This window comes from Polistes dominula, unplaced genomic scaffold (assembly GCF_049000335.1).
Source record: "Polistes dominula isolate Pdom_NZ unplaced genomic scaffold, Pdom_raw_medaka contig_78, whole genome shotgun sequence".
Taxonomy (NCBI): Eukaryota; Metazoa; Arthropoda; class Insecta; order Hymenoptera; family Vespidae; genus Polistes; species Polistes dominula.
Window position 1 is genome coordinate 4,341 of NW_028301042.1, and position 25,617 is coordinate 29,957.

Below are 25,617 nucleotides of genomic sequence, written 5' to 3' on the forward strand. Positions count from 1 at the left end.
AAAATACCCAAAAAAACATATACACAAACTTTTAAAATACCCAAAAAAACATATACACAAACTTTTAAAATACCCAAAAAAACATATACACAAACTTTTAAAAAACCACAAAAAAACAAATACACAAACTCTAAAAAAACCCAAAAAACATATACACAAACTCTTAAAAAACAACAAAAAAACATATACACAAACTCTTAAAATACCCAAAAAAACATATACACAAACTCTTAAAATACCCAAAAAAACATATACACAAACTTTTAAAATACCCAAAAAAACATATACACAAACTTTTAAAATACCCAAAAAAACATATACACAAACTCTGAAAAAACCCAAAAAAACATATACACAAACTCTTAAAATACCCAAAAAAACATATACACAAACTCTGAAAAAACCCAAAAAAACATATACACAAACTTTTAAAATTCCCAAAAAAACATATACACAAACTTTTAAAATACCCAAAAAAACATATACACAAACTTTTAAAATACCCAAAAAAACATATACACAAACTTTTAAAATACCCAAAAAAACATATACACAAACTCTTAAAAAACCACAAAAAAACAAATACACAAACTCTAAAAAAACCCAAAAAAACATATACACAAACTCTTAAAAAACAACAAAAAAACATATACACAAACTCTTAAAATACCCAACAAAACATATACACAAACTCTTAAAATACCCAAAAAAACATATACACAAACTTTTAAAATACCCAAAAAAACATATACACAAACTTTTAAAATACCCAAAAAAACATATACACAAACTCTGAAAAAACCCAAAAAAACATATACACAAACTCTTAAAATACCCAAAAAACATATACACAAACTCTGAAAAAACCCAAAAAAACATATACACAAACTTTTAAAATTCCCAAAAAAACATATACACAAACTCTGAAAAAACCCAAAAAAACATATACACAAACTTTTAAAATACCCAAATAAACATATACACAAACTCTGAAAAAACCCAAAAAAACATATACACAAACTCTTAAAAAACCACAAAAAAACAAATACACAAACTCCTAAAAAACCCAAAAAAACATATACACAAACTTTTAAAATACCCAAAAAAACATATACACAAACTCTTAAAAACCCACAAAAAAACATATACACAAATTCTAACTACACCCAAAAAAAAACATAAACACACAAACTCCTAATAAACCCAATAAAAAAAAAAAATAAATAAATAAATTGATACACACATACTGACTTAACCCTCGCGCGCGTGAATATTAACACGCACAAACACATAATGAACGAACCCCTGCGCGTGACCTTGACCCACATAATGAATGAAACTCGCGCGCGACCTTGCCCTGGATGTCCTTGACCTTCGATGACCTTGACCTGTAAAATCGGCTACAGGCACGGCCTCACGATTGATTGCCACCCCATTAACTAGAGACCAGGCCCCCTCTAATACTAGAAGACCCCCAATTTTCTTATTCTAATTCTTTACTACTACTACTACTATTATTTCATGCTTCTACTATTTCATACTTCTACTACTACTACTATTTCATGCTTCTACTACTACTACTACTATTTCAAGCTACTACTACATGCAACTACTACTACTACTCCTCATCATCCCATTTTCCAAAGGCTGTCATTCTCAAGAGCAAGCTGAATACAACGCTCAGGCCTAAGCGTGTATTGCAACCTGCTCCTGAGCGCAGCCACAGGAGTACTCTGCTCCTGCAGAGTCGGGGTCGCACCCCGATGCGTTGAAATCCACGCGCTTTGCACCTCCCTTTATACTAAATCGGCTATCCCAACGCTACCGAGTTCAAGACGCCATCTCGTAATTATATATGCAAATGAACTGTACAGCTGACATACATCAAGTTGTAATGGCTTCTCCCTCTTGTCAATCTCGCATGACATCCATTACTTTACTTTAAAATAACATTGCCTTTTATTTTTTTTTTATTCTATCTTATTATATACACAAGTGCAAATATTCTTGTTGATGTTGTTGTTTAAAATCTTTTATAAACTAATGTGCAGTGGTCGTCTACTTATTATAATATAATAAAAATCTATTATCATGTGTAGTGATTTATTTCTTCTTAAAGTAACATAACAACCAGACGTGACATTGCCTATTAAAAAAAAAAAGTTAATAATTTTCATTATACGTTATTACACATATATGTCTACAAGTAAAGTGGTATTTTTCTTATGCTAACATATCCATACTTAGTGAAATGATTTGCTATTTTAATTACATATAACCTCTCTCTCAAGTGCAATGGTTTTCTATTTAACTTTTTACATAACCTTTAGTGCAATGGTTATTAAATTAACACGTTCCGTTCATTATATGTACAACTCACGTGGTTATTACATAATTATTTAATATTCTAAAAGGTTTGTGTTTATAATAAATTCAATTCTCTATTAAAATGTTCATGCATTAAAAAAAATTCCTTATACGACAAAAAACACATAAATTTGGTTTATAATTAAATTTTACAAATATTAATAATGACATATAATGGTTGGTTTCATTAAAGGAAAATTTCAATGGCTTGGATGATAGGATAGGTGACAAAAAAGAAATAAAATTTGACACGAAACGTGGTAATCCAAAGTAACCTAAAGTGTGCAATGGTATACTTTGTAAGTCGACAAGTAACCTTCTTTAAAGTGCAATGGTATACTTTTCCTGTCGACCTGTCCACCTGTACAGTGCAATAATATTCTTTTTACATTTACATAATAATAGTAAGTACAATGATATTCTTCTTAAGTTAACATAATAATACTAATAATAATAGTAAGTACAATGGTTTTCTTTTGTAGATCACAAACACAAATCCAATGGTTTTCTTCTTAAGCAGATATCTAACATCAAGTTAAATGGATTTCTTATTAAGGAAATATCAAACGTCAAGTCCAATGGTTTTTTTTCTTCACAAGATATCAAACATCAAGTCCAATGGGTTTCTTCTTAAGGTGATTTGGTGATCACTGCAAAAAAAGAGAAGAGAATAAGAAAAGAATTATTATAAATAAAAACAATATTATTCACTTAATTATGATTGCATCACTGTAAGAAATTTTGTTAATTAAATACTTTACACTTTACTACACAATACTTTACACAAAAGCACAATGTGACAGCAGGTAGCCATCTTGAATTTGTCCTAGAGATGTTTTCTTTCGTCGTCTAGATGGCGATACATATTCTCTCTACCAGTCGGTAACTAAAGTAAAAATTTATGTAAACTTATACAAAAATTAATTACATTATATAAATTCACGTTTTATATGACAAAAATAAATGTATATTAAACAATATTATAATACTTACTTCTTTAAACAACATCCTATTTCCATTATAAAATACATGATGGTATTTCTACAAAAAAAAACACAAATGAATTCATTCAAATATATACATTTTTATGCTCTTAGTCTATTCCTAATAAAATAAGTCTACATTAATAAATTTAGTACATATAGTAAGAACTGCAAACATTAGAATGTAATTAACCATTTCTTTTCTTAATTTGTGATAACTAGGAAACATTTTTTCTATCTAATATTCTTATCATAAAATATTACTACTCTATATATGGTTTGCTTCTAGTGCAAGTATAAACAGTGACATAACCACAACTGCAATGATTTTCTATTTCAGTTAACATAACTTCAAATTCAATGGTATTTTAAACTTTCTATTTCAAAAATATTTCTTTTATCTGCTAAAATGTATATATGTTAATAATGAATTCAATTGTCTAATAAAATATTTCTATTAAAATGTTCATGCATTATAAATAAAAAAAAAAATACCTTATACGACCAAAAAAAAAATATAAGTTTCTTAACTTGTAACATTTACAATAATTAATACTTACATGTAATGGTTGATTTTATTAAAGGAAAATTAAATGGCTTGGATGATAGGATAGGTGATAAAAAAGAAATAAAATTTGACACAAAACGTGGTAATCCAAAGTAACCTAAAGTGTGCAATGGTATACTTTGTAAGTCGACAAGTAACCTTCTTTAAAGTGCAATGGTATACTTTTCCTGTCGACCTGTCCACCTGTACAGTGCAATAATATTCTTTTTACATTTACATAATAATAGTAAGTACAATGATATTCTTCTTAAGTTAACATAATAATACTAATAATAATAGTAAGTACAATGGTTTTCTTTTGTAGATCACAAACACAAATCCAATGGTTTTCTTCTTAAGCAGATATCTAACATCAAGTTAAATGGATTTCTTATTAAGGAAATATCAAACGTCAAGTCCAATGGTTTTTTTTTCTTCACAAGATATCACACATCAAGTCCAATGGTTTTTTCTTCTTCACAAGATATCACACATCAAGTCCAATGGTTTTCTTCTTAAGCTGAATTGCCGAGCACTAATCACTAAAAAAAAAGAATAGTATATGAACACTGAATTATTATTGTAAATAAAAACAATATTATTCACTTAATTAAAGCATCACTATTGAATTTTTTGTAATTAAATACTTAACTTTATTGCACGTGGCAGTATACAATGGCAGGTGGCCATCTTGATTGTGTCCAAGCGCGATGTATTTTCTTTCGTCTAGATGAAGAAACATATTGTACTTGTCGGTAAGTGAATTAAATATTTCCATCATTTGATGATAACAGCATAATTTTACCAGTCGGTACAATGAAGTAATAGCTAGTACCGCTGCTAGATGGCGATACATATTCTCTTTACCAGTCGGTGATAAAATACTAATTTCCTAATAAACATTTTTATTAATTGATTAAAAAGTTAATAAAATCCTAATCATTTATACTATATGATAACAAAATAAATGTATTTGAATAGTATTATAATATTTACCTCTTTACATATTTTTGTCTAGATAAGTTTTTAATAATAGCATCTGCATATTCTTTTTCCATAATAATAGTAATGAAATGAAATACCTTGCAAAACAAGTTATTTTTTAACAAATACATCAATTTTTCTTATCAGCCAATGGAAAAAAAGTAATATCTTCTATTATCGTATGTACATAAAACTTGATAAAAAATTTTGACATGAATTGAATGTCGGAAATATAATAATGTATTTGCCACGTGTGTTATCCATATATCTTGTGATGATAACTAAGATATACATTTCTTCTCGTATTCTTTTGATAAAATATTACACTATATACATATATTATTTTCTCGCAGTGCAAGTATGATAAGAACACAGAGTGCATTAAAACTGGAATTGCGTGCAGAATTGAAGTGATGGTTAAAAAATCCCTCATGACTGTATGGGATATTTGGTTATGGATGGAGTCATAGGATTGCGTGGAAAGTTGAAGTGATGGTTTAAGAAAAACCCTCATGATCGTGTGGATTCTCTCCTTTTGAATGGTGTCATTGGTGTGCGTGGAAAGTTGGTGTGATGGAATTGCATGTAAAGTTGTTTTGCTAAGAAAAGGGACAGAAATGTTTAGATAATGCATAAAGTTAAGAGACAAACTAATCCACACATATATTTTAATAATTAGTAAAATTTCGTATAACAAAATACATATAGATGTACCTTAGTAGTAACTAATATTTGTTAAAATAATTTGATATAATGAGAACATCCTGAATTCATCTATATATATTCAGATTTAATAAAGAAAATTACTTTCCTTTGGTTATGACGTAATACTATTGTACCACACACCAATACATCCCATTTGTAACTATTTTCATCCAGAATTGGCAATCACTAATCACTAAAAAGAGAAGAGAATATGAAAAGAATTATTCTAAATACAAAATAATATTCTTTTGATTATGATTGCATCACTATTGCATTTCTTTAATTAAATATTTAATAGTGCACGTGGTAGTACACGACACGGCAGCCATCTTGATTTTTTCCTCAGCAATGTGTTGCCCGCGAAAATTCAAATAATAAGAAATGTTTTTTTATCATTAATCCGTAACCACAAAATTAATTATAATAATAACAATACTTTTATTATCTGAAACAATATTTATTTTCAAGTGTGTTTATGTAATATTTTAAAAATAAGTCATAAATATGTTTTTAGTAACAAATTAAATATGTCATTTTGTTGTTGTTCAGTTAATAGAAGTCGATTACTGTAACATGAATTACTACTACATATAATTGTACATGCATCGAAATATTTTGTTACATAATAATTAATTTTCCATGAAATTATATTCTTATGGTCACGCATGAGAATTAATGTAATATTTTTAACTATATATATAATACACTATCATCACATCAACATATATCTATGTATAGTTTATGCAAAACACTAATGTATTATAAGAAAAGAAATATATGTGTATATATAGAGTATATATTAATGATGATCATGATTGAATTTTTCTTAAGGAAGATGCTGATGATGATGATGATGATCTAACATAAAAGACACAGTCATTTTTATTAACTGATTAAAAATTAATAAAATCTTAATCATTTACTATATGATACAAATAAGTGTATTTTAATAGTATTATAATATTTACTTCTTTTTCTAACTAAATTATTATATTTACCTCTTAACATATTATTGTCTAGATTATTTTTAATCAGAGCAGCTGCATTCTATTCCCATAATAATTCACATGAAATTCCTTGCAAATAAGATATTTATTAACAAATACATCAATTTTTCTTGTCAGCCAATGAAGAAAACATATCTTCTATTACCGTGTACAAAACTTTGTAAAAGATATTCTTCTATAATAGAGTTACCTTACATAATGTATTTGCCACTTGTTTTCTTATTTTGTGATAACTAAGATACATGTGTTCTGGTATTCTTTTGATAAAATATTACTACATATGGTTTTCTCGCAGTGCAAGTATGATAAGAACAGTGCATTAAACAATCTTTCATAGTTGTAGTATTGTTTTATTCTTCTTATCAATTTTGATAATAATGAGTAGACACTTCTAGTCAAATTATTTAACTCCCCTGTGGAATGTATTAGTTTATTAATCAGTTTAATATAGGTTTGTCTTTTACAAATACAAGATTGCAATGCTTACCTTTTGACACATTCTTGTCTTGATTATTCTTTGTTACTGCAGCTGCATTCTATTTACATAATATTATAGAATAAAACTCTTTTTCGGATTACATAATCAATGCAAATCTTCTAATCGTTAGTCGTAAGAAAATGAAATATATATCCATTGATCCAATGGTGTAATGTACTCTTCTTCTCTTGGGTATGACGTTCTTGGATTGGAATTTAAAATATAGATCTGCATGCTGATCTGATTTAAAAATATTTTAAAAAGTAGTTTATATAAATACCAAAATAAGTTTGAAGAGAGAAAATGTTTAGATAATGCATAAAGTTAAAAGACAAAATAATCCATATATTTTAATAATTAGTAGAATTTCGTATAAACAAAATATATAAGTTACTTACTAGTATTTGTTATAATAATTTAATAAAAAGAACGTCTGGAATTCATCTGCATTCTCGGATTTAATTAAGAAAATCATTTTTCTTAGGTTATAACATAACACTGTCCCACAGCACTTTATCCAGTTTAATTATTTTCATCCAGAATTGGCGATCACTTAATAAAGAATATGAAACGAATTATTATAAATAAAAAATATTATTCACTTGATTATTGCATCACTAAAAGGATTTTTTTAATTAAATACTTTACACTGCACATAGCCTGTATTTATGGTATTCAAAGTACATTGACAGGTAGCCATCTTGATTTTATCCTAGTGATGTTTTATCTTTTGTCTAGATGGCGAAACATATTCTACTAATCGGTAAGATATAGTAACATTTACTTCCGCTAGATGGCAGCCTAAATTTACTAGTCGGTACAGTGAAGTAATATCTAGTACCGATAGGTGGCGATACACATTTTACCAGTCGGTAATAAAATATAGTTAACGCACACACTATATGTTTTTATTAATTGATTAAAAATAAATGCAACTCCCCATTCAATTATTATATGATAAAAGTAAGTTTATTTTAATAGTATTATAATATTTACCTCTTCTTCTAACAAAATTATTATATTTGCCTCTAACATATTATTGTCTAGATTATTTTTAGTCAGAACAGCTGCATTCTATTCACATAATAATTCACATGGAATTCTTAGCAAGGAAGATATTAATTTATATAAATACATAAATTTTTCTTGGCAGTCGATGAACAATAATATCTTCCATCATCGTTTAGAAAACCTGGTAAAAGATTTTGTACAAGAATAGAATTTTCTAATATAATGTAATTGCCTTTTGTTTTTCTAATTAGTGATAACTAGGATGCATTCCTTCTGCTAATCTTTTGATAGAATATTGCTGCATATGGTTTCTTCCAAGTGTAAGTATAATAAAAACAGTACATTCAAAAATCTTTCATTGTTGCAATATTGTTGGATTCTTCATATCATTCTTGATAGTAATGAGTAGACACTTCCAGTTTACCTCCCTTGTTGTAGGAATCAGTTATTAACTTCTACCCTACGAACTTTTCAGAAATACCCTACTCTACAAGGGTAGTGTATTATGTTGTATGTTCATAGTGACGTCTATGAACAGTCAACGTCAATGTTCAGGAGATCTTGGAACCGAGATGGTATATAAAGTGAGCTTGATTTATTATGAGAGTAGGGGTAAGGATGGGGGATTAAGCGATATCGTGCGATAGATCCATTATAAAATATTGTTTTTTTGCTCGTTATTGATTCATTTTAGATTAAAAAAAAATTTTTTTTAAATAAACAAGATATAATTTGTATAAATATACAACGATGCATTTAGTTATGTATTTATGTATATAAATGTATGTGTAATATGTACGTAGGTGCAGATATGCGATCAGCTTAATCCCCTATTTACGATTAGTTTAAAAACAAAATTTGTGTATAACCGAACGAGATCGTTCCATATATGCGTAGATTCAAATTTACGTAATTAAGACAAACAAAATTTAAAATAACATACAAAGAGATTAATAATTCTATTCGTTGCAGTACTAATATGAGTATTTATGTATTATAATAACATAATACGATCCTGTGCCTTATGTTTAAAATGATTAGCATTTAATCATTGTCCGAAAAGAAATAAATACAAAATAATAAAAAGAAACATCGATTATTAAAATAAAACAAGCTTAAATGCGTGTATTATGCGGAAATAATAATTATTAAAAAATAATAACAATTTTTATGCTAAAATGTATTTTTATTCTTGTTTGTATTTATTTCTCGTTTCAATTCCGCTTAATACAGGCTTTTTTTTTTAAATAGAAACGTGATAACTGGCTATATTTTTTCATATACATATAAAAAACTATACAATCCTTACTCTTTCTCTCTTTCTCTCTCTCTCTCTCTCTCTCTCTCTCTCTTTTCATTTCATTTCCCTTAAGTTTTACACGTTTACGTTTACGTTTGAATTTCAAGTATTTTCTTACACTATTTTTTATCTATTTATTTTAATTTATATTATTTCTTTATTTTTATTATCAGTTCTGTTCGGTTATATATTCATATATAATAATTAAATAATTAATATGTTTGAAAAAAACAATTAAGAACAAATTTAGCACAGACAAACACGCGTTCGAAACGTTTTATTATTTTATTATTATTATTATTATTATTTTTTTTTTGTTTTCTTTAATCGTAGAATCAGAGAAAGGTGATAATGATGATCAATCGTGGTATAATTTTTGATACTGGTATTGATAATTTAACCCTGATCGTATACGCATGTTTTCATTTATTTTTTTATATCAAATTGTGCAAGTGAGAATAATAATTGCCTAATATTGATACAACGAAACAAATGTTCAAATAATATTATATCGATTCGAACTATGCAATAAAATTAATTCATTATTCCTACAAAATTAGAATAATTTAAAATTAAACAAAAATTCATTTGATTCGCTTCTATTGTTAATTATTTTACGTTATGTACTTATATATTATCAAATATAAAAAATTAATTGAAAAATAAATATAAGAACAATGGCACAATTTTTCTTGCCATAATGATTTAAATTACAATCGATGATCGATTATTCTTAAGCACCATATATATATATATGGATTATAATACTATTACTATAGCTATTTTATTAACATTAAATGTATATTATGCACAAATGCTGTTCGAGATTATGTGTATTTAATCTTAATAACAAGATATTTATTTTGTTTGAGAGAAAACAAACATTTCTTTTTCATTTTTTTTTCTTATAGTTCACGATGTTGTTTTATTTTCCGTTAAAAATAAAAAATAAAAATTACTGTAATCGTACTTATTTCTAAAATTTATTTCTATACTACCATCAAGTTTTTAATTTGTACAAAATATTTTTATTTTCTTTTATTTTTCTTTTATCTAGTATTTAATTTTAAAATGCATTATTAACTTTGTAGTTTCAAATTTGTAGCTTACATTGTTTATTACATATTAAAACAAAATTAAACTAGATAAATCAGTCAAATAAAAGACGTACACAAGTTCAACTCGTTTTTTTTTCTCTCTCAAACACGTTTTTTAAAACAATAAAGTGGACGTATTGATACATATACAAGAAAAAATAGAAAAATTATTACTGTCGATTAAAATTTCCTTAATAAAAAAATGGGTACTATAATTTTATTTATTTACTATTTTCTATTGTCTTCTAAAAAAGAAGAAAAAGGATTTCAAAAGTCAACGCGAATGGAAATTAGTGTTTCCATGTAAATCAAACCTATTTTATATACAAATTATGTCGTACAAAAATCAACCGTTTTAAAGAAATTTACACATAGAAACTAAAAAATCATTATTATTTTTATATATTTATCTAAATATCAATAGACAATAATGATAATGATAATGATAATGATAATGATAATGATAATGACAATGATAATGGTAATGATAATAATAATAATAATAATAATAATAATAATAATAATAATATAACAATTGTTATAAACACAGGACAACAGTTTGCCTACAATAATGCATACCTTTGTTAAAAATAATGCAGTACCCGTTATTAGTAATAGACATTTTTTTCTCATTTTTCGTTTTCTCTTTATAAACAATTACTGTATTTGTATCGTCACTGTTATAATTATAAATTCTTATATTATGCATTTAGATAACATTTCATTTGAAAACGTAGTATTTTATTAATTGCTGTTAGGAGAAAGGGTTTCAAGGGCCTCAATAATAAAAAATCTTCACTTTGATAATTCATTATTTTTATCACGTTTCTTAAATCTGAAATTTTTCTTTTTCCTCTTTACATATACGTATATATATATATATATATATATATATATACATATATATATAAGCGTATATGATAAGCGTTCCAAATCGTTATGAAACAGTTGTATTTTTATATTTAAAAGATTTTAATAAGTTTGATTATAGAATAATATAAATTAAAATAAAAAATATATATATATATATATATATTGGCCTATGTATATATACATATACATATACGTAAACATATATATATAGGCAAATTAACTTATATCATGAAACAGATATTAAAATTCCAAATCCAACTTTTTAATTGGTTGTAATAATTATTTTTTTTTGTGTTTTTCTTCTTTCCATTCTTTTTGATTTCTATAAACTTTCGATGTGATTTCGTTTCAAAAGTTTGTAGAATCCACTTTCCCTAATATTTTCAACAAGTTAAAACTAAGTTATTAACAAACAGCGTATGTTTATATTTATGCAGGACTTAACGTCTGCATCAGTAGACGACGTTTATTGTATGCATGTATTTCGTGTATTTGCGTGTTTTGTGTATATGTGTGTGCTTGTATGTGTGCAATCGCACGCGTACGTGTATGTGTGTGCGTGTACAAAGTGTAAACGCTAACAAAGAGTCACTCGTGCGTCGCATATACGACGGGTCAAGAAGTGTTATGGTTTAAACTTAACCAAAGGTATGCTTTTCGATTGCAAGCACTTATCACACACCCACTCGGCGTAAATTTCAGCAGTTAATAGTTGATAGGCTGTCTCTGATAACCCTGTGCATCCTCTGAAATATGATAATTATAATATTTAATTTTATTTTTTTATTTTATAATTTTGTAAAAAAAAAAAAGAAAAAAAATCTATCGATATGTTTTAATCCCCCTGGTACTACAACAACGATTATAATAGGCTTTGTGGTAACGCAAATATAAGAAATACAAAATATCAAATCAAACATAATCATCAAACATAAAACGCAAAGCTCAGCAGTGAAATCATATTGCAAAGAATTAATGTTTACTATGATTAGTTAATTGGTTTGATCAGAACAATATAAAATACAATAATAATAATAATAATAATAATGAAATATACCTGTGAAACCAAAAATTACAACCAGATTCGCAAGGAATAGCTTGATCGTTGTCGTGTACTTCTTTATGGCAAACTCCACAGGGATAAATTGGCGGTGCATTAGGATTTTGTGGGTTAAATACCATAGCTTGATCCGGAGGATATATCTACACAAGTATTAACAATTAATGTATCTTAAATGATAAGAAAATATTTAGTAATAAAATAAGATAAGAGATGAATGAATTATAATTTATTCGTTATTAAATGACGAGATACTTACTTTTCCCGCAGAGACAGGCATTGGCTTAGGACCCATTCCTGGTGGGCCTTGAAATCCATGAGGCGGCATAGATCCTCCCATATTGATAGTATGACCCATAGGCGGACCACCTCCTATATTGCTAGAAATAGTACCCATTGGTCCTTGCATATGTCCCATTTGATTATGATGGCTCATATTCATATTAGACATACTGTTCATTGGTGGTCCACCCATATTAATATTGTTCATTTGACTTGGCCCACTCATATTTATATTATTAGAGACCATCGAACTCATGGTGGTCATAGGACCATTCATAGGTCTTCCTATATTATTAAGATTATTTCCCATATGATTTGGATGTGGTTGAGATCCATTGTGTCCTAATGGACTGTTAACATTGACATTGTTTATAGATGGACCATTTAAAGGACTATTAGGTGGTAGATGACTATTCATATTGTTCATGTTCATTGGTCCATTTTGCATATGATTCGATCCACCCATGGTGTTCATCGGCGACCCCAATGGACCTCCCATAGGACTTCCCATACTATGTCCCATATTATTCATAGGACTACCCATAGGCCCACTGTTCATGTTATTCATCGGACTACCCATAGGTGGACCACTTAATTGAGAATTTCCCATATGACTCATATTCATATGATTGTTTATGGAATTCATAGGGCCAGGCGGCATGTTTGGTCCCATATTATTCATAGGACTTATACCGCCTATAGGCGCATGATTCATAGGTGACATACCACCCATATGATTGATATGATTTGTCATAGGTGAATTACCCATCGGACTCATACTACCCATATTATGCGGCATCATAGGACTCATACCACCGATAGAAGTAAGAGGACTCATACCACGCATTGGCGGTCCACCCATATGATGAGGATGGTGGGGATGCATATGCGGTGGACCACCATGCATCATTGGACTCTGAGTAGTTTGCGGTGGCGTATCGTCAAATGGATTACTTGCCACTATTGTATCCCCATAACCACTTAAAGGTGGTGGTAATAAATCCTATAATAAAGTAAACAAAATAATAAAATACTAAGGAATGATTCTTTAATTTTACACAATTAATTATAGATAAATCTCTTAAAGACATTCGTATTAAAATATAATATTTAATAGCATATTTAGTAGCAATATACATTGTTTATCTCAAATGCGTTAAGTTGGATATTATAGTTATTGTTGGATTAATATATCTATAAACGAATAGTCATACCTGTGCAGATGGAGGTTGTTGCGGGGGTGGCTGTGCTACGTTGGCATTGGTACGCCTTTTTTTCTTAGGATTGGCACCGGCAGGTGGTGGTGGCGGAGGATGGGGGTGAGCAGAATTTTCAGGATGCGGGTTACTAGGACCCATGCTCACACCCATTCCCATACCCCCCAAAGGCATCCTCGCAAAGGGTGGCATGCCTGCAATGTTGTGGCTCATCTCCTTCGTTCTCTTCCCTTATTTTATCATGCCGTACGAGAGCACCACTATAAATTATTTTTATTCCAATTTAATATACAGGATGTGTGTAACACAGATATCTAAAATGATAAAAATAAGTTCATATAAACATGTGTGTCCTATTTGATCTTCTCAAAATGATCATTCTCAGTTTGTAATTATAAATAATGCACTTTAAGTCTTGTAAATATTTCTTATCCTCATTAATGTTACTACTCATTCTGTTAATTTAATTAAGTTTCAGGTCATTTCAGTTTAATCAGTTTAATTTCAACGCTCAGCATTAAAAATTACAAAGACGTAATTAGATTTTTATTTGAGGTCTTTTCATTCGAAAAAAATTGTGCATTCAACACTCATTGTCAGCATTGTGAAAAACTTTGAGGATATAAACAAGAAGGCTGATAACAGATTCAAAGCATTAGTTGAAATTGCGAAAATACTGTGGAATCTATGATACAACTGGAAATTCAGATAAGAACTTAAGGTAATCATTTTGAGCATGAACCTTTATGAAGATGAACTATTGAGAATTATTGTAATGCAGAAATTGCTGGAATTTTTCAATGAAGTCAAGTAAGATACATTTGTACGAACTTTTTTTTACTGTTTTTAACATGTTTTTTCCATAAAAGGAAAAACTATGAAGTATACTAATGGAGACAAAAAAATTTGGAATAAACATAAAATTGTGAAGTATTGGTAATATTAAATTAAAAAATGCGATTTAAATCTGACCAATAATATTAATAAAGCTAATCTGAAAGGAGCATCGATTGGCAGGCATCTAGTAATGATATGTGTGAACATATTAGTAATAATTTTATTCTAAATACACAGGCACACAGGACAACAGGGGACATACACGCGACCGCGCAGACGCACACGTATACACGTACACATGTACTATGTAAATAAATGATAACTCTTTTATTATTTCTAAGTTAATTGATGAAAAAACATTCTTAATAAAGTTGATAAAAACAACAACAACAACAACAACAACAAAAACAACAACAATAATACTAATAATAATAATAATTACCCACGGGGTAGATTATAATAATAATAATAATAATAATATAATAACAATGATAATAATAATAATAATAATAATAATAATAATAACGTGTAACTAAGAAGACGCGTTTAATAGTATTAATAAATATGATTTTAAAACAATATAAAAGCACTGTGAAAGTAAAAAGAAGAAAAACAAAACTATGCATAGATGCCAATGTCTCAATCTAACCTAACCTACACATTTTTTCATAGCATTAACTACGGTTGACTCTTCGCGTATAAATAAAGATCTATTTAAGAAAATAATGTGCATTCTATGTGCATATAATGAAAACGTTATTACTTACCAGTGTGTTAAAGTTCGTGCGATATGGTTGTATACATGGCTTATGCGTTTTTTCACCAAAAACCAACACCATGGATTCGTGTGGTAAGATTAAAACTAATTTTTATCAGAGACAATTTACTAGTCTTTTATTTTCTATTTATGTTTTCCTATTAATCACATAGTTTACTTGAACACTAACGAACATTAACTTCTTCAATATACGTATGGAGGTAGCGTAAACACTAATCGTAATGTCAAATTATATTTAATGAAAAAGCGCACGCTAGTTCTTTAGATCGCCATTGTTGCGTTCGCTTACGTACACATAACTTGCATTTGTATGCGTGTTGCATCGTCTGCGCATGCGTACTTAAAACCTTGCTGCTATGCAGCTACGTAATAACTATCGTTTACCGTTAGATGACACTCTCATATATTTTCAAGTATACGTGATGTTACTTAAAAACATATTTTTTAATAAATAACATTTATTAGAAAACATATTAAAGTATATTAAAATGTATTTTTTATTTAATTAAATTATAAGTCATTTATTATTTATTTTGAAGATATTTTTATATTTTTATGAAATTATCAGATAAATAGAAAACTGCATTGTCGATACATTAGATACATATCGATATATGCACAATCGAACATTATCGATGTGTCGAGTTAAATCAGTATAATATGATACACTCTATCTTAAGAAGATAATAGATAAATATGTAAAGATAATTGTATATAGATATATGTATAGATTATTTAAATATTCATCGTAAGCAAGAGTTACTATATACTTACTTTTTCGGTAAAACATATATAAAGATTTTTCGTATATTTTGTATTTGTATACTTGAAATGTTGAAAATAATGAAAATTTGCTTCCTCGTTTCCAACTTCTACAATATCTATCTAGGGACTTTGTTAGGAAACAAAATCTGTTATGACTTGAAACGTCAACAGATATTAATCGTCCAGGCGTATATAAAATTTTTTTAACAAAAGTTTGGACTACCGTAACGATTCATTAATTTTCTTCCGTTCTATTTTGATAATGGTACGGTAAAATATCGATCTTAAGTATAAAAAATAAATAAATAAATATGAAAAAATATGAAGAAAAAAAATGTTGATCGTGCGCTCAATTAAATCGAAATGAAACGAAATGAAATTTTCATTAAACGTTCTGATGCATCCCTTGATTTCGTTGAAATAAATATGAGAATGCCGTATTACGTGAGATAAATATATTCATTTTCATTTCATTTATTTATTTATTATTTTTTCCTACTCTTTCCCTTATTAAGTTAATCTCTCATGTTTTTACAATGACATAAAAGGAAAAATATGTGTTTAATAAACACATAATAAGATTGGATATGTGATTAGAAAATTATTCATTAATGAGTATTGGAAACAAGATATGAACTTTTAATAAGATAAACAAAATATATGTATATATATATATATATATATGTATATATATATATTATTACTACACATAATAAATTTATTTTTTGAACACGACTTCTACGCGTGTTTCGTTTGCTTAAAGAGACTCGGTTAGCTAGATGCTTGTACACGTCACTCGAAATGTGTTTGAGTTACATTATCCAAGTTAGTAGGGTTCAACAACTGGAAAACGGAGCTTCATGTGTACATCCAACCGTGGACAGATAGTTCTCAGTTCTCAGATATAAATACACATATACATATACATATACATAAATACACGCGCGCATCCACCCACACACCCACACACATATATATATATATATATATATATATATATAATAAATGTATATATCTATAGATGCATCTGTGAATCTCTCTCTCTCTTTCTATGTAGGTATACATCCTAACATAGAAGGTAATATAGTTTCCAAAACTGTAATTACGCTGTTTCACCTCTCTGCCATCTTCCATTAGGATTTAACGAGCTTGAATTATCGTAAAATATAACAGAAGCGAATTGTCATGTTCGATATAAAGCAAGGGTATGTGTGTGCTGTTATCTTTGAATTGAGTCATATGTGTAAATATATTATATGAACACATATATCTATATGTGTCTTTCTCTCTCATATTTTTGTAGTTTTTCAAAATCGAGATAAAAGAGTTACCATGCATCATGAATATCTTCTCAACAAGAATAATCATCCAATAAACTTAAAAAGAGATGCAATTTATTCTCTCTGTGGGATTTTTTGTTTGCTCATGTTCTTTACAATTGTCTTGTTTTGTTTTTTATTTGTATACTATAAACTCGAAGCTTGCAAAACATTTTTATAACGCTAAATTTCCCTACGCATTAACAAAGAATTAGAAATATGGAAATGTTTTATAGAGAAATGCACATGTGTCTACGTCCAATCGATTTTGTTATACAGATAATTCATATCTGATTGTATTATGTTTTTTACTCCATTCACATTTTTTTCCCTTTTTATTTTATTTTTAATTTGTATAAAATGTTGGTAATAATTATAATAATATTTATTGAACATATGATTGTTATATACTATAGTTGATTATATTATTGGCAAATAAATTGTTATTAGCAATGATTGACGGATGTATTTAAAAGAAAATAAGTCGAAAAAAGTGTAGAAAGTTTTCAAAGTAATGATCATGAGTTCGCACACTCTTGCGCGTGCAGGTTGTGTTGTATATATATATATATATATATATATACATAACTGTGTACCTTACACAGTTACTTATATTCGATTGCTGCTTTCTATCGACGCTTTCACGTATTGTGAGAGAAGCACTTGTAACATGAAAAACCAGTTTCTTAAGTTTATCAAGTAGAGATCATAGGGAAGTCTTCGCTACGAATTTATATATAGAGAGTTTTTATTTTTTTTTACATTATTTTTTATTCTTTTTCTTTTTACGCGAAAGATAATTTTTTGATAGATGCAAAATTTCTTATTTAAATTTTACATACGATCTATCTGACTCTCTCTCTCTCTCTTGGTTTCGATAAATTTCATGAACATACAAACACTTCGATTTTCAATATTAAATCGAATCCCAGAATCCAATCAAATCTATTATTATATATTTCCTGGTGGATGTAATTACGTTGTGTATAGAAGCGAGAAAAACGTGACATATCTGTTTGGACGTATATAAGTCAGAAAGAGAAAAAAAATAGGCAGATAGAGATAGAGAAATATATAGAGAAATAGAAATAGCGATAGAGTTAAGTAAGATAGAGAGAGAGAGATAGAGAGAGAGAGAGAGAGAGAGCTAGGGGGTGTAAATAGAAAGGGGGTTCATTTTGTGTTTATTGTGAGCAAGAATCAACGTTGGTTACATTACAACAAGGACGATGACAGCAACCACATTGAAAAGGATGTTAAACAATCTCTCTTTTCCTATCTGTCTCTATCTCTATGTCTCTACCATTGTTATTCTCACTCTTTCAGTTACAGTACTAGGAAAAGCTAGGTTGAAAGCTTCGATGCTGTCGGCTTTCCTATAATTTGTGCAAATCGAGTGTTTCTTATTCAGGACACGCATATACGGTGGATTGATTGGCACACACTGTTTTTGTTTGTGGCCTGGTCTGTAGTATACGTAGGTATAGTAGTACTATAGCAGGAAGGGTCGTGTTTGCGGAATTCATTTGCATCACGTTCGTCGATTGCCACGTACCATTTCTGTTCGCTTCATGACGATCGTTCGATCCTTCTTCCACGAAAGAGAGAGAGAGAGAGAGAGATCTTATTTTGTTCATTTTAATCATCACTGTTCTATTCGATCAAATACTGCTGGATTTCACGCGGTCAAACCTAAAATTATAGCAAATTCATGAAGGATATCGATATCGATATCGATATCGATATCGTTATTGATTGATCTTTATGGAAAAGTAAATGTCTTTTTTCGCAATCGAGTTAACAATTTATCAGGATAGAAGCGTAAGTATATAAAAATCGGTTCTCATCTTAGCTTTACGAAGCGCATCTTTCTTTCTCTCTCTCTCTCTCTCTCTCTCTCTTTCTTTCTCTCTTTTTCTCTTCTTTGAGGTGAATGTTCGTACCAACTGCAATCGTTTCCGGGAAACGAACGCTCTTTTTTCTCATTCATTCAGCCTTGCAGAGCCACCGGACTTTTCCTACTTTCTCTTCATTGAACGAGCAGCAACCAGTATGTGTTCGTTCGAACGTAACACGTTCTCGTGAACTTTCACCTTAGAATTTATTTTCTTTCTTTTCGTCTTTTTTTCTTTTTCTTTAGACGTATGTTAAACGTAGAATAAAAAAATTATGTATTTAAAAAATAAATAAATAAATAATTTGCTTCGGTCAGCAAATTCTTCTTGTCTTTATCGATATTTCGCAAAACTCGAGATTGTTTTACCGTACTTGTTTAATATATTCTCCCTCGGTATTAAATTTTAGTTAAGGCATGTAATAAAAAACATCAAGATAAGGGTAAAAGAAAAATAAATCAACAGGAGAAAGTAAAGAGAATATTATATAAAAAGAAAGAAGAAACAAAAGAAAAACTCTTATCCGATAAAAGCGTGTTATTAACCGGAAACGCGTTCTGATTGATCGATCGAGATACGTGTTTTTTTCCTTTACATTTTATTATCCTTCCTTTTGTACTGGGTCCCATTTTTATTAATAAATATCGTATAAAAAATGTTAAGCTGCGATTACATCAATCCCTTTTTTATTATTTTAAAAAAGTACTCCAAAAGAGTAGAACTTCAATTAAAAGCACGTGTTAACAAGTTAAATGCCATTAGGTGTAGCAACAAAAAAGAATTTTCTTTGATCGAATCTTTAATTTGTAAAATTCGTTTTTTTCTTTATAAATTGCACTATCTCTTTTTTAAAACATTAACAAGGTGCATTACATGTTTCAACGGGATCGTTGCAATTTTTCTATCCTTCCTAAAAGTTAGAGAAAAAGGTGAAAGAGAGAAAGAAAGAAGATATTTCTGGACTCTCTTTGTCTTTCTTTCCTTTCTTCCGCATGTCATCGTCCTCGCGAGGAACATCAAAATGCAATTAAATTGCAATCAAGAAGATTAAAATAAAGCTATTGTAATTTCGCATAATTGCATTAGAATTCTTTTAATCCCATAGGGAAAGAAAAAGTATATGAAAAGGATCCAGAAGAAATCTAGAGAAATACATTAAGTAAATACATTAATCTTTAGAGACAACTAGTACATTTCTTTTTACTACGTTAAGAATAAATCAAACAAATGAAATAAATGAAATAAATGAAATAAATGAATGAATAAATTAGAAATTGTGATACTATATATAATGTGAATAAATTAATTGTAAGTTGAGCAATAGCTAAGCAAACAATTGGTAGATGTTTCGTCATAATTCGTCGAAATTCGAAATAAACAATTATGAAAAAGAAGAGTAAATAAAGATGAAACACGGCGAATAGAGGTAGGAAAAAAGGAAAATTAAGAGAGATAAATGAAGCTTAAAAGTCGCTAATTAACACCAGTCGAGAGATACGACCCTGTTGGTCTACCCTATTGGTCGACCCTATTGGTCGACCCTATTGGTCGTCTCTCGGGTAAACCTTTTTCCCTATCTGAACGATGCAACGTAATTCGCTAGGTTCGCGCGAACGATCCGAATGCTATTGACCGTTCGAAGGGTGGCTTGCTTACACACACATATATATATCTTGTATATATGATGAGTCAATAATTATTATCACCTGATAATTTCTGTGTTTTGTTTTTCTTTCAGTTTTGCGGACAAAAATCCTCGGGGATAAAAAAAACCGAAAAATAACGTAGTTATTCGAGTTGTTTATTGTAATTGATTCACCCTATATACGTTATTGTATAGTGCAGTATAGTAGTGTAGCGCTTCGATATACAATAAAAAAAAAAGAAAAATCGCGGATAGAGGATGGGGGAAAAAAAAAGAAACAGACGAGAGGAGGAGGAACGGCAGTTGCAGTTGCAGTTGCAGACGACGACAACGATGACGTGAAGGATGAAGAAGAGTGGGAGGAGGAGGAGGAGGAGGAGGAGGAGGAATTCCCTTGGCACCCGCGAAAGCTCGTACGCGCTATAAGTGGATCGACGAATCCGGTTCGTGTAATCTTTATCGATACAACGTACGATTTTTCCCCTACTGTACTACGTTAGCTTTCCTTCCTATTTCTATCTCTTGATCCTCTTTGTCGGATTCTATATATTCTCCATACGATGTATTTGTATATTTTTCTTTTTTTTTTTTTTGCAGAGCCAAACGAGAAAAACAATGTTTGAAAATGTTTGAAAAAAATAATCATAATTTGTTATATTACGTAATTGTTCTTCTATTCGTAATTACGAATCAAATTTTGTCGTATTTGCATTATATCGTAGAGCCGTTAGTCCTTCTCCCTCTATCTCGAGATGATTTGTATCTTTCTCTCCGATTTCTCTTTTGAGCATTCGGACACGCAAAAGAACCGAGGAGTTGGGTGTGCCACATCGATCGTCTATTAAATCCGCTACTTTATCGGCGTTTGCCACTACTGTCACCTTTCCTCTTCTTCTCCTCTTGGACTCTTGGAGAATACAGCTGAGAAATAAAAAAAAAATGATGAAAATAAAATAAGTAGAGAGAAATGGTAAAAGCATCGAAAATGGAAAGTGTAGATTCTACGACGTTGAGAAACTTGTTGAAAATTTACTCACACTCAGCAAGTTGGTTACTTTTGTTTTCTCGAGATGTTAAAAAGGAAAAGAAGGGAAAGGAGGTTGTTCATTTTGTTAGAGTTTGCCTCATAACGATGTAGCCTAACGATGTAACCTAACAATGTAGCCTAACGAGAACGAACGACAAGGCTTCAGCTTGAACGATCAAAATTCTATTATAGAAAGAGAACAAACAAAATACTCTTAAAGTGCTTTTATACTTGATATTTGTTTCCAATGAATGAATCGATCGTCTGAATATGAAAGTAATCATTATATTTAGAAAAAGGTTTCTTCGCATAACTTTGATAATATTAAGTACTTCTCTACGTTACTTCTACGTTAGTCTTGTAACGAATAAAAAAATAAAATATTATTAATAATGATAGATCGTAAAGTAAACGTCACCTAAGGAGTGTGACGTAGATGAGCGCGGTTGTAGCCACTTTCGTATTTATCGAGCAAGAAGGAGGAGAAAAGTGGGTGGACGTAGCGTTCGGGCCAGTTCGTTCTGAGATTTCACAGTGAAAGGACGTCAAGTTAGAGACAAAGGCAAAAGACAAAAGACGAATCGACCAAAATCGAAATTCCTCGCTAAAATCATTCGTGCGTAGTGAAAATATTGCGAGGAACAAATTGAAATTGAATTACATTTTTAAACAGATTTTTACGTAAATTTTGTAAAGAGGATTAAACGGCAGTAATAAATAAAAAAAAAAAATAAGACAAAAGATAGTGTAAGAGATTTGGAAGAGAAGAGTACCGCAATGAGCTTGACAATCAAGGTGGGTGACGGACGAGCAACAGGTAGAATGCACGTGTGCGTGCGCGTTTGTGTGTGTATGTATGTGTGATTTAAAGTTTCGGTCCTCCCCAAGGGGGACACCCTTCTCCTATTCTCTCTACTCAAGGGAGGGCACGTTTGAGGGCACGTTTGAGGGCACGTTTGAGGACACGTTCGAGGGCACGCTCGAGAAAATTCGTTTCGTAGTTGTTCTTCCTTTATTTCTTTTCCCTATGGGATCGATCCTTTTCAGTTAGATATATGTTCGAATTTTGTATATATAACTTTTTTCTAATCACTTCAGAATTTATTTACCAAATTGGCCCTATTCTCTGATTAAATTATTTATTAAACATTCAATGAATAAAAAGAATGCAATTTTAGAACAAAAAAAAAATTATATATCAATATTTATAACATTTGGATTGAATTAATATTATTGAAATGCGTTTGATAATATGTATATACATGACGCATTTGAATTTATTTAAAAACGTATTTCTTTGAAATGTGTGAAAAATAAATTCATGGAAACGTTTCCAAGTGAATCACATATTCCTGAACGTTTTGAGAAAATAGTACGATAGAAAGACGATAAATATTGTGTTATTGTATAGTAAAATCGAAAGATCGAAAGATCGAAAGATCGAAAGATCGAAAGTGTTTGCATTTCCAACCGATAGTTCGATTTATCGCGCGCGTATCAGAAATATATTTCCCTTCCTATATGCATATTTGTGTATATATTTAGATAAGCTAGGATAGATCTACGAGCATTCGACGATTGTTTAACGGCAAAAGAACGTTGTATAGATACATTTACCTAACACACCACACAAGAGAAAAATGTTCTTTTGCTATTCTTTCGTAAAGGAAACATATTGATCGATCGATCGATCATAAGTCGTAACATACTTATTTACTTGTATGCACTTTCGTTACGCTTCGTAGAAAATGCCAAAGCAATGAATGTATGCGTATACCCTATACATTGTTTTCCGTTGATCATGATAATAAATGTGTTTTATTTTGGTGTTGATGATTATATTGAAATATCGCTTACTTGCGATGCCACATAGCATTTCGAGTTATGTAATAACAAGCTTGTTGCAAATAACTATTTGATTAGACTTTTTGATTTCGCGTTTAGTCTTGTTCTTTTTTTTTCTTCATAGCATACATTGACAATAGGTGCGATAACAAAGGAAAGAAAAAAAGAAGAAAAGTATTATATATCGCGATCGCGTATACGACGTGTTCTGTATAATTCATAGCTTTCGGAAGTAGCGCAATAAGAGACGGTTTAAGTTTCGGCACGTCTGTGCCCGCGCGCTAAAGCAACGATTCCAACCGATCACCAAGTACCCCACCATCACCACCACCACCACCACCATCCTATATCGACGATATCGTAACATTATTATTCATACCTTTTGCGATCTCTTGCTTGATATCTCGCCAGTGCCAGGTGAGGAAACATTACTAGAACGGAATATCAAAAAGAAATGGCTTTTAGTATGACGCGATTTTCAAACGAAAAATCGAACTATCGAAAGAACAAAGAGAAGGAGAAAAAAAAACAGAAGAAAAAAAAAGAAGAAGTGTATTGTAGCTATTCAATTTAGATGTACATAAGATACATATGTTTGCGATATGATTTAATCAAGATTTATTATTGCGTTTGTTTTGTTAACAATATTGTTGCAGATGATTTTACTTTGTATGTGTATACACGCAATCGTGTGTAACGCACAATCATCGACAAATGAGCAAGAACAATTTGGAAGATCTCGTGTTTCCGAAGACCAACTAAACATGGCTTTGAACGACCAACGTTATTTGAGAAGACAACTGAAGTGTGCTTTGGGCGAGGCGGCTTGCGATCCTGTTGGAAGACGTTTGAAAAGTATGTCCTTACTTCAACTTAACTATTTCAACGTTTTCTATTGAGAAAATAGAATAGACTAACAAAACTCGATATTTCTTACGTTATTCAAATAAAAGCGTAACTTTCATCGTAAACGTGTTCATTTGTGGGTTATACCGAAGATAAAATAAAAATATGTTTGTAAAGAAACGATAACGCAAGATGTAGAATGAAAGTTGCAAATTCACGATGCATTGAACATGGTTAGCACACCAATCGAACTTACCAATTGTACCTACCAATTGTACCTACCAATTGTACCGGATTAATTATTAAACCGAAATCGTCCATTATATTGACAAGTAAATTCCCAATTTCGATTATCGAGAGAAACGTTAATCTCCCCAGCCGGTATTCGACTACTTTCTATCTATCTATTTTTCATCTAAAAAATGGTTTGGTTTGCTCGACAAGAAAATAATTATATATATATGTATATGTGTATGATTAATATTCTTATTTATATCCAGGTTTGGCACCATTGGTTTTGAGAGGTTCCTGTCCACAATGTACCCCAGAGGAAACGCGTCAAATCAAGAAGGTCTTTTCTCACATTCAAAGATCCTTCCCGAAGGAATGGTCAAAGGTTGTACAGCAATACGCTGGTGTTTCGTAGTCCTGCGAAATGATATATAAGATGAGAATAACTCGCTCTTGATTCGCTCGAAAATTGAGTCTTTTTATTAATTTTAATAAATGTCTAATTGATTTTTCCCTTT

At 29.8% G+C, this 25,617-nt stretch overlaps 2 protein-coding genes and 3 long non-coding RNA genes across 14 annotated transcripts; 3 read left to right on the forward strand and 2 right to left on the reverse strand.

The window, feature by feature from the left end:
• Positions 1-1,116: 1,116 nt before the first annotated feature.
• On the forward strand, positions 1,117-3,134 carry LOC149031707 (uncharacterized). The gene is made up of 2 exons (XR_016177471.1): positions 1,117-2,414; positions 2,561-3,134. It is a non-coding gene; the product is annotated as an uncharacterized LOC149031707 (long non-coding RNA).
• LOC107072400 (uncharacterized) lies at positions 2,732-7,861 on the reverse strand. 8 transcript variants are annotated; one of them, XR_016177469.1, is made up of 7 exons: positions 7,720-7,861; positions 7,470-7,623; positions 7,081-7,311; positions 4,550-7,006; positions 3,911-4,439; positions 3,361-3,408; positions 2,732-3,253 (listed from the first exon to the last, which is right to left on the reverse strand). It is a non-coding gene; the product is annotated as an uncharacterized LOC107072400 (long non-coding RNA). The 8 variants fall into 8 exon arrangements; XR_016177465.1 differs by lacking the exon at positions 7,720-7,861 and having other exon boundaries at positions 4,550-6,444; positions 6,585-7,006; positions 7,470-7,611; XR_016177468.1 differs by lacking the exon at positions 7,720-7,861 and having other exon boundaries at positions 3,911-4,623; positions 4,703-4,789; positions 4,894-7,006; positions 7,470-7,611.
• Positions 7,862-7,908: 47 nt separating this feature from the next.
• LOC107072401 (uncharacterized) lies at positions 7,909-13,592 on the forward strand. 2 transcript variants are annotated; one of them, XR_001476574.2, is made up of 4 exons: positions 7,909-8,034; positions 8,119-8,266; positions 8,334-8,402; positions 13,451-13,592. It is a non-coding gene; the product is annotated as an uncharacterized LOC107072401 (long non-coding RNA). The 2 variants fall into 2 exon arrangements; XR_001476573.2 differs by lacking the exon at positions 13,451-13,592 and adding an exon at positions 8,558-10,548.
• pygo (pygopus family PHD finger) lies at positions 10,740-15,828 on the reverse strand. Of its 2 annotated transcripts, none has more exons than XM_015332293.2 (5): positions 15,516-15,828; positions 13,909-14,171; positions 12,672-13,697; positions 12,410-12,555; positions 10,740-12,098 (listed from the first exon to the last, which is right to left on the reverse strand). In XM_015332293.2, exons 2-5 carry the CDS (start codon positions 14,122-14,124, stop codon positions 11,978-11,980), a joined length of 1,509 nt encoding a protein of 502 aa, XP_015187779.1. In that variant the 5' UTR covers positions 14,125-14,171; positions 15,516-15,828; the 3' UTR covers positions 10,740-11,977. The 2 variants fall into 2 exon arrangements, with proteins under 2 accessions (XP_015187779.1, XP_015187781.1); XM_015332295.2 differs by having other exon boundaries at positions 13,909-14,225.
• A 6,850-nt stretch (positions 15,829-22,678) lies between these two features.
• CSP2 (chemosensory protein 2) lies at positions 22,679-25,617 on the forward strand. Its single transcript, XM_015332299.2, has 3 exons — positions 22,679-22,972; positions 24,679-24,877; positions 25,369-25,617. Exons 1-3 carry the CDS (start codon positions 22,955-22,957, stop codon positions 25,512-25,514), a joined length of 363 nt encoding a protein of 120 aa, XP_015187785.2. The 5' UTR covers positions 22,679-22,954; the 3' UTR covers positions 25,515-25,617.